General features: G+C 41.4%; 1 protein-coding gene across 2 annotated transcripts in view; it reads left to right on the top strand.

The window, feature by feature from the left end:
* Nucleotides 1–589: 589 nt before the first annotated feature.
* OPHN1 (oligophrenin 1) overlaps nt 590–14,369 on the top strand; it is a 496,301-nt gene continuing 482,521 nt past the window's right edge. The window contains exons 1-2 of one of the 2 annotated variants that reach the window (XM_070604028.1): nt 590–909; nt 1,514–1,671. In XM_070604028.1, coding sequence (XP_070460129.1) covers nt 1,518–1,671 — 154 coding nt within the window. In that variant the 5' untranslated portion in view covers nt 590–909; nt 1,514–1,517. Of the gene's footprint in view, nt 1,372–1,513; nt 1,672–14,369 lie in introns of both variants that reach the window. The other variant, XM_070604029.1, reaches the window with a different exon arrangement.

Here is a 14,369-nt window from a genome sequence, read left to right as displayed (position 1 = left end):
CTTAATCTCAACGAAGCTGCTTTTAAGAGTAACCTCACTTCTCCTACAACAGACAATGGACAAGAGGCTTCTTAGATAAGCTGCAAGACAATTTATAACATCCTCTTCCCAGATTTTCCACTTACACGTGGAAAATCATGTGCTTAATCAACAGCCTCCGCAATGAGCTGGGTCACAAAAACCATGAGGTATGATAGTCTGAGGTCCTAGTCAGGAAAAAGTGAACTCCTAATTCCAGCCTCCCTTTCTTTGGCAGGGGGTTCTGATCTTAACATAGAGATCCTAGAGTAGGAGTCAAGCCTTTGGGTCGAAGGCCCACGGGAATTAGAAGGCTAGGACAAAGAGAAATGGGAAAGGGAAGAGAAAAAGAAGTTGGTCGGTCAGAGGGACGCTGAAAGAGAGGAAGGAAAAAGAATAAACAATCCAGCCAAATAGTAATGGCAAGTGAGAGACGGCCTCTCACAATCCATTACTCCTGGGTTCTTGCTCCAGTTTCAGAAACTTTCCACGTAGACTTCAGCGTGGCGCACCTGCCCCTGGAGGCTGGGCCCGGCTAGCGAGCCTGAGGCAGGCTGGGAATGCCTTTCTGGGAGAGCAGCCGCCCCGGCGGGGTGGTGGGGAGATTGCAGGGAGGAGTCATGGGGCGTGAAACGGAAAGACTACATCTCCCAGGCCGCCACGCTTTCCAGCTGGAGTCCTAGGGCGCTGACTGCTCCCCAGTTTCCGTAGGGAAGCGCCGGGCTACCGCAGCTATTGTGCGTCGCGCTATCGCCCTCCTCTTCCCGCTCGGGTGTCTATGGAGGAAGGCTACGTTTCATTGCTGCCCCTGCTTAACTCCTCCGGTGCCTATCTGGACAGCAAGCCGGTTCCGTTGGACCAGGAAGAGCTCTTGGGAGCCGGAGGACTCTGGTAACTAAACCCTAGAGGGCAAGGAAGACAGTAGAAGAAGGAGCCCGAGTGCTTTGGCTCCGTACAAGGGCTTCGCTGGGGCGGGGCCGAGGCGCTGGCTTTAAGAAGGGGGAGGGGACAGTGCAACCAGGGTTGCCCGCGGATTTCAGCAAAGGAAACCTTCATCTAGTTCGGGAGCGAGGAGCTAGGAGAGGAGGCTCCCCCGCCTACGCCCTGGGCAGGCCGAAGTGTCACGTTTGCAATTGCTCGGGAAGGATCCGGCTGGTCTCCAGAGGCGAGCCGGGCTGCGGTTTCTGCTGCCTGTCAGGGGAGGCGATGCCTAGGGGGCATGCTGCTTGCTAGGCAGCACCCCGCCGGGATCCGACTGCGTTAGTTAGCTCTCCCTGTCACCTGAAGTAATCGCCGGGCCACTCGTTTCCGGTACAGACCAGCCAGCTCTCCCCAGGAATCTCATCGGAACAGGTACCTGTCCTCCAATGGGAGGGAGGCTAGGAGTTTCCTAAGTGGGTCCTGAACTCAATCCATCCCAGCCACTCCCCTTAATTTGTCACTGATTCTCTTGGTCTTTGTGTCTTTCCTCTCTCCTTCCAATCTCCGCCATCAGAACCATGGGGCATCCCCCGCTGGAGTTCAGCGACTGCTACCTGGACAGCCCCGATTTCCGTGAGAGGCTCAAGTGCTACGAGCAGGAGCTGGAGAGGACCAATAAATTCATCAAAGACGTGATCAAAGATGGCAACGCGCTTATCAGCGCAATGAGAAGTAAGTGAAAGGCTTCGATGAGCTGTTTCCCTGAGCCAGTGGTTCTGGCCTTTAAGATTTCCATACCGCAGGGGGAAGGAAGGATTCAGGGTGATTCCCAGCCCAGGTCTCTGAGGTTTCCGGACACTTCGGAAGTGAGGTCAGCAGAAGCAGAAGGCGATGGCTACAACTAGAACTTTCGGCCTTTCCCTTTAGTGGCCTTGATCTTTTAAGACAGGATCTGTAGCTGTGTCGTGGACCTTCTTGCTCTGCAGCTATCGTCACTTGGCAGATTGTTGTTCTGAAGGGACAATCTGCCTGTGCCATTGGACATGCTTAGCACCCGTGTCTGGGGTAAGGAGATATCCAAGCTGACCAAGGAACTGCCACAGCACCTCCTAAAGAACTGAGAATTAAGGCCAGCAATAAGGGTTTTGTCCTGGCCTCTGGTTGCTACAGATAGGTGTGGGGGCAGTGCAAAATTCCCCATGGCAAGTTATTTTCTAAGGAAAGCACGTTTGCCTCACTGAATTTTTCTTTAAGTTATGGAGCTATGGTTTTGGTCAAGGTTAGTCTAAGCTCAGAGCTATTGGATGGCCTCACATGCCACTGAATTCTGCTTGAGCGTGGAACAAAAACTTGTCCAGTCCCTGGCACAAGGAGCCCAGCCCCCAGGAGGCAAATTATAGAGCCAGGATTGGGAGCCACGGGGCTGAAGGAGCATCACCTACCTTGGCATTCTCAGTGGTCACAGCTGACAGCTGTGGGACCCTCACACCACTTCCCTACTGTGTGTGGATTTTTTATTTTTGCTAGTTGGCAGAAGGCTTGGAGTAAGAGAAAGAATAATAAACATCTTTAACAAGAGTGCAGGCAAACCAACCCTTTGTGCCAAAGTATATACTCAGAAAAATGGAGGATAGTGACTGGGTGGAGTAATAATTAAATTTTTCTTTTCTTGACTAAAAGATGATTGTGAAAAATAAGGTAAAAGTCACTGGCAAATATGTCCTGTATGCTTATAACTTTGTTCAGAATGGATTTATCCCAAAAATATTGTATGTAGATCCAGTGTAGGGACTGTCTTAAGGCAGATGCAGTCAACCAAGAGCAGGGAGAAAGGCTCGGGAGTGGCAGCGCAGTGGTAACTGCTACCAGCTGGTATTTGTTCCGCAGCTCTTCTGATTTGCCCCTTTGAGTCTGTGTTTTCCCTGCACATGTTGTCTGTCCACTTTGGGCAGAGTATATAAATTGTCCAAGTTCCTGCTGGTCATTTGATTGAGTTTGATCATTTAATGGTTTGTCTTATTGTGGCCTGAACAAGAGTAAACTCTTGGCAGTACCTTAAAGATGGCGCATTTGACATGCTGATCCTTAGAGACTTATAGGCCAGGATTTGGGGTGTGTTGCCACTTAATAAAGTTCATTGAGAGGTTAAAAATATGCAGGTTGTGCCAAAAAAGTCGTTAGAAAGGTGAAGGAAAGGAAAAGGGGGGAATGTTTGTATTTTCTTTTTATTTACTTATTACAGTAAAATGCTTGGTGCAGTATCCACAGTCAAATGAAGTCCATCATAAGCCCTAGGAAGGGAGTGGCTCTGTGAAGTAAATGGTAAGCTGAAAGTGTTTGTGCTAAAAAGTGACCAGCTACGGCACATCAGAGAGATTAAGATTCTTAAGGATAAGTAAACAGTTGAATAAAACATTTGAGGAAGGGCAAAAGTTTTGTAAGCTAAGGGCAAGTAGTGGTTTTATTCTTTCCTTTTCTGAGACTAAAAATGGTAAGAGTCAACAATTATGCAGCTTAAACCTTTGCATGTGGGCAACAGATCCAAGAGATATTTTGGCCCAGAAGGGCTTCTTGATATTTATGGTGGTTTTTCTGTTTCTGGGCATACATAGAAAGTTAAAAATAGGAAAGGTAGGAAATAAAACCCAACAGCTAACCCACATTCCACTTCTTTCCTTAACGTCACATGATTCTAAAAAGGTGACGAGCTAGAGGCAAGGGCGGGATGTTTCCCACTGTCTCGACCACAGTAATGTTTACACTCCCACTGTACTTCCTCACGCTGTGCTAGCCTGGCAACTTTGTGAGAGTAAATGGTGTGGAAGCAGAACAAAGGTATGCTCTTGCTTTGTGTGGAGGAAAAAGGAAAAGAGAACAGTGGAATTGGAGTTAGAAGACCTGGGTTACAATCTTGGCTTTACCATCTAGGGATAAAATGGCACAAATCACTTACTTCAACTGTAGAATGGGGGTAATTATGTCCACCTCACGGAGGGGTGTTGTGAGGCTCAAAGGAGTTAACGTATTATGAAAGTGCTTTGTAAATGGAAATGGCTAAACACTGTAAATTGTTGATAAGACATCTTCAAGTTAATAATATATCTGCTGGTGAATGTGTACTTTTCAGTAGGTTTCTGAAGGGAACTGCATAAGCAGACGTAGTTGAAAACAGGTATTTTTTGCTATCATTTTATTGGAAAATGTCACTCCTTACATTGGCATATCTCAGCAATTAATTTTGTATTCATGTGTGTGGATTCATTTTGGCATTTAGAGTCTGGCATTGCAAGCCAGGAAGAATGATTGACACCTTTTTATTTAACTTATTAAATTAACCATCAAATCAAATAGCTAGTGTTTCTAGGAACCAATGAAATTTGGTGCATCATGCTGCAAAAATCAGCTGCAGTTTTTGTCAAAGGTGTTAACCTAGATGGAACTTGATTTCTAAGTTTATCCTGCTTGTGTCTGATTTTGTACAGAGCTCTAGATAAGGTTTTAGTCACAACTATGTGTGATGATTAATTTATTAAATGTAGGTCCTATTTGAATATTTGGATTTACTTAGATGGTGCTCAGAAGTAATTGACATTATGAATGATATTCGACATGTCTCCCTTGGGGAAGTAGTTGATTCCCCCTTTTAAATGTGATCTATTTATAATTGTTAGAGTATAAGATGATGATTATAACTTAAACTAGTGGAAAATAAAAACACTGTCCCTTTGAAAGGTGAATATATTGCCCACTTTTCTGTTTGTCCTTTGTTTTTATGTTGGCAGTTTTGGTCTCTGATATTGTTTGAATATGTTCTAATCACTCAGGTTAGGTATTATTCAGAACAAGTGATGTGGCCCTTGCTTATATCCCAACGCAACATGATACACCTAATAAGTGTTATATATAGTTCAGTGAATACATACCATTCATTCAGTAAATACTTGTGCACATACTATATTCAAGCCATTGTTCTCAGGGCTGTCACAGATGTGACAGAGTGAGTCACAGATGGATCCTGCCCTCAAGGAGTTCCCAGACTAGTAGGTGAGACAAGACGTGGATAGAGATCACTATCGTGTAAGGTAGTAGGTATGAATCAGAGCTGTAAGAGTGGGACAGGTGGATACCATGGTACATGACATTAAAGAGAGGTCTCATTGCCTGGTGGGAGGACAAGGAAAAGCAAAGGAGGAAGTAGCATTGGAATAGGGCAGAATTACTAACACTTATCACTTGTTTAGCTGTTCCCATGTGCCAGGCATTAAAATCTTGTAAGAGTCTTATGAGGTAAGGATTATTATTCTCATTTTATAGATGAGAAAAATTAAGTTCAGAGGTGTTAAGTAACTTCCTCAGCTAATAAGGGCAAGGGTCTGAATTAGAACCCTGACCTGACTCTAAAGGCCCTGCTCATTTTACTGTGTTGCACTATATTCAGGACGGGGCATTTCATATAGTAGGAATGACAGGGAGAATGTAAAGGGACGGCAAATAATTCAAGTCATCTGGAACGTAGGGTTCAGGAGGGGAGGTTTGGGAGATGAGGTTGGAATGGAAGGTGGATGCCTTGACTGTGCAAGACCTGTTAAGTACTCCACTCTTTTCTTTATAGGCAGAGTATTGAAAATGTTTTTGGTAGGAGAGAGGCATGGTTTGAGCTTTGTTTCAGAAAGATTCATCTGAGAGTGATATATAAGGTGTTAGCAATTCCACACAAATATTTGTGACTTTTCAGCAGTTAATTGCAGCTTTAAATTTTCTTTGCTGTAGCTCAGGGTCAGTAAACGTCTTCTGTAAAGGACCATGTTTTAGGCTTTGAGAGCCAGGCAATTTCTGTGGCAATTGCTTAACTGCCATTGATGTGAGAAATCAGCCATAGATAATATGTGTATGAAATGAGAGTGGTTGTATTCTAATAAAACTTTATGTACTGACATTGAAATATGAATTTCACATAATTTTCACGTCACAAGATATTCTCCCTTTGAATTTTTTCAATGTTTAAAAATGTAAAAGCTATTTTCAGCTCACCTATGGGAGAGGGGCCATACAAAAATAGGTGCTGGGCTGGGTTTGTCTTACTGGTAGTAGTTTGCAGTAAACGAAAAAAAAACCTAAATGAATTTTTATTGGTAAGGTTGTGAATATAGCTATTGGTAAAACATAATGCTGTATTTCACATTTTCCATCAACTAGTTTTACTTTGATGTGGTGTTAATTATGTCTGCTCTAGCTTCAGGGATCATAGCCTCAAATGCTGTCAGAGGCCAAGGAGAAAACAGAAAAGTATGAAGCTTTGGAAGTGGGTTAATAGGACTGGAATGATTGGGGTAAGATTCAGTACCCTCACCTTATTCAAAGGGCCTTTACTTTCTTCTTTTTTTAAAATGCGCTAGCTACATAAAATATATTCCACAGCCTAGATTCAGGCAGGTTGCAACTCCTGAGCTAGATGATCTAGCTTTATTGATCTATGAGTCTTGGACTCTAATGGGCTAGAAAAATAGAAGATGACAGTCTCCAGATTGAAATTTCTCTGGGGAAGCTCCACTGGGTACTTTTTGCAAATGAGCAGAGGTGGAATAATGGTATAATGGGGAAAAAACGCTAGACATGACATTTAGATACCTGGGTTTGGTGCTGGTTCTGCTATTGGTGGGATCTGTGACCTTGGTAAGTCATGTCACCGGGGCCCAAGGTTCTCAGCTTTACAAAGGTGGCAGTGGGTAGGGGATCTACAAGTTCACTTTTTTTGTTCTTTTGTGTTACGTATTGTAGTTTAATCATTTGGCAAAGGAATGACTAACCCAATTATAGGATCTTATTTTATACCTACATAAATTTTCACATCATTTCAGTGAACATGACAGTATTTAACCAAACAGAAAAATTTAAACAAAATTTTTAAATAGACTTTCAAAAACCAAGGATAACATACTTTATGCATGTTTGTATGTGTAAAACAGATGTCAGAAAAAAGAATTATATCATGAAGCCCACACATATACATTCACAACCACACATACATAGCCTGTCTTGGACTAATGAAAACTTAGGTTTTAAATGAACACAAAAGATGCATTCTGTTCTAAAAATGTACATAAAGTTGATAAAGTAGAAATAATATAATTTATATAGCTCTTATAACCTAGTCTTAAATTTTTTAAAAATGTCACTTTCTTACATTCTGTACTTTTAAAGACAAGAGTTTTAGATGTTTACATTAAGGTATTCTTTTGGGGTACCTGTTCAGCTCTTGCTTTGGCAACTGGGGCACCCATCTGGTAAGTAATTGCTTTCCTAGAAGGATGAGTTGATTCCATCTTTGAGGAAGATTTGATATTGAATATGTTTAGTGAAGCCATCTCTAGCTTGACACAGAGAACATGGGTGCTCGTTCCAACTGTGCCATTAGCTAGCTGTATGACGTTGAGTAAGTCTTTAGTTTTGTGAGCCTGAGTTTTCCCATTTGTAAAATTAGAGGTTTGGTCAGTGAGTTTTGGAGTTCCTCCTGGCTTTAGCATTCTCTGTTTTCTGGGCTGCCACTGTCTTGCTCAAATAGTCAAGCAACCTAAATTGATTCTGTCGTAAACTTTACAGCCAATTCATCCTTACACTGGGAGGGTGGGCAAAGGGAAAGTCCAACTGATATGTCCAGCATGAGTAGATGACTTGAATTGTGCCAACCTATCTGATTATCCTTTCAATGAATGCTTCTTAAGAGGTGTCAACCTGATGCCCTTCAGTTCTGTCCTGAATAGCTCTATAGTGAGGGAGACCAAAGCTTTTAATCCCTCTGGGTTGGATATAGTGCCATGGTTTGTAGGGAGGAGTTGGTAATGTAATATATATTCTCAGTCAGCAGATATCCTCTTATTATCCAGTGATATTTAATCAGTGCCTTGGAGCACATGGAGTTATTTTAGATATTCTCCAAAGTAACTCAGATCAACGTAATGAGTATGTCATATGGTACTGCTATAAGTAGACGTGAAGCAGTGTCAGATGAAATTTGGTGGAGGTGATACTTCCGTGTTCATTGAAGGTCCTCAGAAGACTGGATTCCAAAGTAGCTGGTCTGGGAGTGCTGTGGGAACTAGGGTGGAAAAGTGAACCAAGCTAGCCTTTCAGTGTGACCATTTATTTATTTATTTATTTATTTATTTTGGAGGAAGATTAGCCCTCAGCTAACTACTGCCAGTCCTCCTCTTTTTGCTGAGGAAGCCTGGCTCTGAGCTAACATCCGTGCCCATCTTCCTCTAGTCCATACGTGGGACGCCTACCACAGCATGGCTGCCAAGCAGTGCCATGTCCGCACCCGGGATCCGAACCAGCGAACCCCGGGCCACCGAGAAGCGGAACGTGCGAACTTAACCGCTGCGCCACCTGGCCGGCCCCATCAGTGTGACCATTTATAAGAAGCTTTTTGTTTGTTTGTTTTAGGGATGAGGGATGGTGTTGGGATTGGGTAGGGAAGATTATGGCTTGACTTGCTTGTTAGGAAAAGTTTTTCAGTCAGAGTTAAGAGAGATGAAGGGAAATTACTTTTCAGCTTCATTTTTATAGCCTCATTTTTTAAAGCATAGCCAAACACTTTTGTTTAATCTGGCATCTGTTTCTCTAATCAGTTGCTGCAGAAATTTCCTAAAAGCCCATGAGTATCTGGAAAGATACATGCTTTTCCAAGGGAGTACCCTGGAAATCTTGAGCTTGTTTTTTTTTTTTTTCTGGTGGAGCAAAGGGCCCTTATGATGCTTTGTTGGGCTTGCATCAAGTGCTGAAGGTTTGCACAATGTAAAGGCAATTCAATTTAATTCAACAAGGATTTGCCAAGCATCTACTATGTGTCAGGCAGTAACCTGGAAATTGGCGATATAATGGTGAATAAGGCTACTATGGGCTCTGTCCTCTTGGAGCACACATTAAACATCTGATTACCCACTTAAATAACTTAGTTACAATTGTGAAAAGAGCTGTGAAGAAAAAGTTCACGATATGATATATATTCCATCATGTATTACAAAGTGGAGCTTTGTAGGCGAAAAAGAGGAACTAGACCATGGGAATGCAACTGTCTGTAGGAAAAAGCAATAAACTGAGGAGGAAGAGTTCCGAAGTCAAAACTACCTGTTTTACTACCTTGGTAGTTGATGGCTCTGGTAATGAACAAGACACTTCAAGTGAATAGAGAGTTTCTCAGAAACAGGCAGGGTGTAGTATATCTCATGGGATCTTAAGAGAAAACTTAAAATACCTACTGCCTCCTTCTTTTATAAATATATTAAAAATGTTTTTTGCATAGGTAACACACGAACATGGTACAAAATTCAAAAGGTACGAAAGGGTAAATGTTTTCCCACCTTCTACGTTCTAGTTCCCCAGTTCTCTGCTGTTTATCCTTTCTGTTTATCCAGTTCTGGCAACTGTTTATCCTTTAAAAAGACTTTACCCCAGTGCTTCTTTCAACTTCTGCTTCCTCAGGAGTGTGTTCCATTGTAGGTAAATTCCCAGCCTGGGCAGATTTCTTTAAGATTGTACTTGGAAGGAATGGTAGATTAAAGATCTCAGAAGATCAGCTGCTCATAAAAGCAAAAAAGGCATTGGCGAAAATTGTCAAAATCAACTTTTTCAGAATGCTGGATATTAGCCAAAAGGCTTGCAACAATCTGAATAGTGTTTATTGATGAAAAGTTGTTGAACCTCTGTAGCAGCAACATTTGTGGCATTTTAATTTACCCTGCCCCCAATTCTCTTCTTCAGAGCTTTGAGGTAGCCTTGAAAACCAACAGCTTTTAACCACAGTAGCTATGGAAACCAGCAGGCTTTCAGGACTGGAGAGGGAAGACTGGGTTTGTAGCCCTCAAAAACTCACATACCCAGAGTCTTGTCGCTATTTAACCTGTCTCAAAGCTACCTAGAAAAGTCCCATTCACAGGGCTTCTTATTACTTCACCTGACTTAGAGCTAGGTCAGTGGAAAAGTTCTATTCCCAGGGTGTTTAACATCACAGCTGCCTGAGGCTGAAATACCAGTCAGGGCAAGCAAGGGTCTGGTCAAAAACATAAAAGAAAGAAATGGGGAATGAGATATCTGTAGGGGGCTTTGAAAAGCTCTGACATATTGCGGGGGATCTCGAAGGACCTAGGGCTGTGCATGTGCCTAGAAAAGACCTGAGAGGGCCCTAATCTCTCTCCTGTGGCTGAACTTGAGGCAGAGTTGTAAACTGCCTGGCTGAGTGTTGAAGGAATGCCCCAATATGCACACAGAGCCCCTCAGCAAAAGGTGGAAGACAATAGTTCAAGACGTTTAAGGAGATCTCTGAACAATCACTAGCTGGCCACCAAGCTAACCAAGCAGGGACTTCAGTGGCCATATACTACAAGGAATACAGATATTACAGAATTAGTCCAAGAAAGATACTAAAAAAACAAACAGCAACAATAACAAAAAAGAACAATAGCAACAAAACCTGGGGGTCAGGATCTGATTTCCAGAAGTACTATGTTATATTGTCTAAAATGTCCAATTTTCAGCAAAAAAATGGTCATACATGCAAAGAAACAGGAAAGTATACACGAGACACTGGTCCATACACAAGAAAAAGCAGTCAGTAGAAACTGCCCCGATGGGGCCTAAATGTTGGAATTCAGACAAAAAATTTAAATTGGTTAATATAAATATATTCAAAGAACTAGAAGAAACCGTATCTAAAGATTTAAAGGTGAGCCTGAGAATAACGTCTCATCAAAGAGACAATATAAAGAGATAAAAATTAGAAAAAAAGAACCAGATAGGAATTCTGGAGTTGAAAAGTAAAATAACTGAAATGAAAAATTCATTAGAGAGGCACAAGAGCAGATTTGAGCTAGCAGAAGAAAGAATCATAGAACTTGAAGATAAGTTGATTGAGATTATCCAGTCTGAGCAAAAGAAAGAAAAAAATGAAGAAAAATGAACAGTGCCCCAGAAACAGTGGGATACCATCAAATGTATCAACATATGCCTAATGGAAGTCCCAGAAGGAGAAGAAAGATGCTACAACATGCTACTTAACAACTATGGATCAACAAGAAGTCAAAAGAGAAATTAAAAAAAAACCTAGAGACAAATAAAAATGAAAACACAACATGCCAAAACTTATGGGGTGCAGCAAAAGCAGTGCTGCGGGGGAAATTTATAGCTTTAAATGCCTACATTAGAAAAAAAAGAAAGGTCACAATTTAGTAACCTAACTTTCTACATTAAGAAACTAGAAAAAAAAGAAAACTAATCCCACATCAAGTAGAAGGAAAGAAATGACAAAGATTAGAGTGGAATTAAATAAAATAAAGAATAGGAAACCATAGAGAAAATTTTTAAAAATCAAAAGTTGGTTTCTAAAGAGTTCAACAACATTGAGATGCCATTAGCTAGACTGACAAAGACAAAACAGAAGATTGAAATTATTAAAAGCAAGAGTGAAGGAGGGGACACTACTACCAACCTTACAAAAATAAAAAAAAGAATAAAAGGGAATGCTGTGAATAACTGTATGCCCATGAATTATATAGTTTAGATGAAATGGACAAATTTCTAGGGAGACATAAACTACCAAAATTGACTTCACAATAAGTGGAAAATCTGTATAGGCCTATAAAAAGTAAAAGGATTGAATTAGTAATCAAAATACTACCCACAAAGAAAAGCTCAGGCCTAGATGGCCTTACTGGTGAATTCTTCCAAACATTTAAAGAAAAATTAACACCCATCCTTTGCAAACTCTTCCAAAAATTAAAAGAGAACACTTCTTAACACGTTCTCTGAGGCCAGTGATATCTGATACCAAAACCAAAGACATCACAAGAAAAGAAAACTATAGACAAAATTCCCTTGAGAATATAGATGCAAAAATCCTCAAGAAAATATAGCAAGCCAAATCCAGCAACATATAAAAAGGATTGTACACCATGACCAAGTGGAATTTGTTCCAGGAATGCAAGGTTAGTTTAACATCTGAATGTAATAATGTAGTACACCAAATAATTAGACCAAGGCAAAAAAGAAATATCACTATCTAAAAAGGTACAGATTTTTTTAAAAGTCCACTATCTTATTATGCTGAAAACACTACACAGACTAGGTATATAAGGTTAATGGTTGTCTAGGACTAGAGGAGAGGGTTTGGGTGTGTATGACTGGTAATGGGTAAAGGATTTCTTTTTGGGATTGTGAAAATTTTCTAAAATTAGATTATGATTGTTGCACAACTCTGTGAGTATAGTAAAACCCACTTAATTGTACACTTTAATGAGTGAATATTATAGTATCTGAGTTATATCTCAAAGCCATTTTAAAGATTGTTCTTGGAGAAACAGAGGTGCTTGGCTTATATACCTACATCTTCGTTATAGAACAACAGACCTGGAAGGTTGTTTAGAAAGCTTCACATCCACTCCGTTGGGTTTATATCCAGGAAAAATGAAGCCAAAAGAGAGAGAGAACTGAATCCTCTAGGGATCTAGAGCTAGAGTCCGAATTGGTACCAGAATCAGATTTCCCCGTTTTCCATTCCAAGGCTCTTTCTGCACTGTACTCTAACGCAGGTACGTTGCATTAAAACTGGATATTGTTTATTGGGACTGGGAATGCTTTTGTTTGAAATGACCCAGTTGACAGTGAAAAACTGTTCTAGTGGAAAGTTTCCTTTCATTCTCCCCAACCCCAATCGTGATGGTTGGGATCAGGTGGTTTCCCTATTGTGCAGTCTAGCCTCAAATTAGGGTCTGGTTGTGTTTTTTTTCTTTTGTCATAGAAGAGCAGCGATACATCTTGGTGGTGTGACACCTAGCCTCTTTGTTTCCTGCCCCAAGAGCCTACACTAGCTGGTTGGGTAGTTCCAGAGGCCTCCTCTCTTTCTCTGTTTATCTGTTGACTTCTTATGGCAAATGCAGCTGCTTTTCACGTAGCAGATAGTGTATATTGGGAAATGTCTGGCATTACTAAAGGGTGACAAAGTCCTCTCCCCATATTATTTTGATCCTAAAGCAGCATGGAATTTCTCACAAGTGGCAAGCAGCAGGCCCAACACTCTAGTACCATATTAGGAACTTTAAGGCGGCTCTTTGCAAAAGGTTTTCATTAAGGACTTCCCAGAAGCAGGAAGGCCACATTTCCAGCTTCCAACTCTCTTTCCAGAGCCAGGCTGTTGTGGAAAAGCCTTTCCCGGTGGTTGGAAAAATACGTATTATGCATGTGGCAAGTGACAGCTGGAGACCAATCCTGAATTCATTAGGTGGGGAGAGGAGGGTAGGTAATAAGCCATTATAGCTGCCCCTTACAACTTTTGTTTAGAGCAGGAAAAAAACTGGAAAGAGAGTTGTAAAGAGACTGCCCCTGCCACCATCATCACTATTCTGAATTTCTCTTGCTCTTAACATGGGAAATATTGATATCTCTCCATATTTAGTTTAACTGGAGAGATTGGTGTTTTAGAATCTGTGCCCAGTGTTTCAGGGTTTCTGGGAATGATTATTCTGTTATGGTACTAAATGGGAAAGCAAGGGGTACCAGTGTGCTAATTGGGTAACAGCTCAGCCAGGGATTATATGGCTGCACTAGCAGAATGGAAGGGGAAGGAAAGCTGGAGTTTCTTGGCATTTTGTTTGCTTTTCATTTGTGAAAAGCAGATGCTGTTTAACTGTTCCCTTTTCTTTTGACTAATGGCAGTATCTTGCTGGAAATGGACTGATAGAGTTCTAAGAGAGACATTTCATTTCATTTCACTCTTGAGAGAACATTTCGTTTAACTCTTTCATATTTCAGATGAGGAAACAAACCTAAGAGGGCTTTTTCTTGTCCATGGTCACAGAGCCGGTTAATCACAGAGTCAGTACTGGCAAACAATAATCAGTCCGATTCCTGGGCTCTGTTCAGGGTCACTGTGCCTCAGGAAAACAGTCTCTACCCTTTACCGACCTCTCTTTGCTGAGCCTGTGATTTTTCTCGGAATCATTTTCAGCTTTTGAAAGAAAAGAATTGTTTTCTCTTCACTGCCTCTTGTCAAGAATGCACCTCCACTGTTGGCCTGAAGGTAGCCAATGTTTCACACACCTGCTAGAATGGACTAGGGGAAGGTTCAGGGAGTCTGAAGTTACTGCTGTACTTTTTCTGGTTGGCCCCTGCCTAGAAGGAGCTTGGAGAAATAGAAGATCAAGAGACAGACCTTCTGCAATAGAACCCTTCCTCCTCCAAAGGAGGAGGTTCTAAATGTGGGGTTCTTTTTTTTTTTTAAATGAAGAGCCAATTGTTTTTTTAAACGTCTTTCTTTTTTTTTGCATGAGGAAGATTGGCCCTGAGCTAACGTCTGTTACCAATCTTCCTCTTTTTTTTTCTCCCCAAAGACCCAGTACATAGTTGTATATCCTAATTGTAGGTCTTTTCTTGTTCTTCTA

Source organism: Equus przewalskii, chromosome X (genome assembly GCF_037783145.1).
Source record: "Equus przewalskii isolate Varuska chromosome X, EquPr2, whole genome shotgun sequence".
Taxonomy (NCBI): Eukaryota; Metazoa; Chordata; class Mammalia; order Perissodactyla; family Equidae; genus Equus; species Equus przewalskii.
Note: the sequence above shows the minus strand (reverse complement) of the source record. Positions and strands in the feature narration are given on the sequence as shown.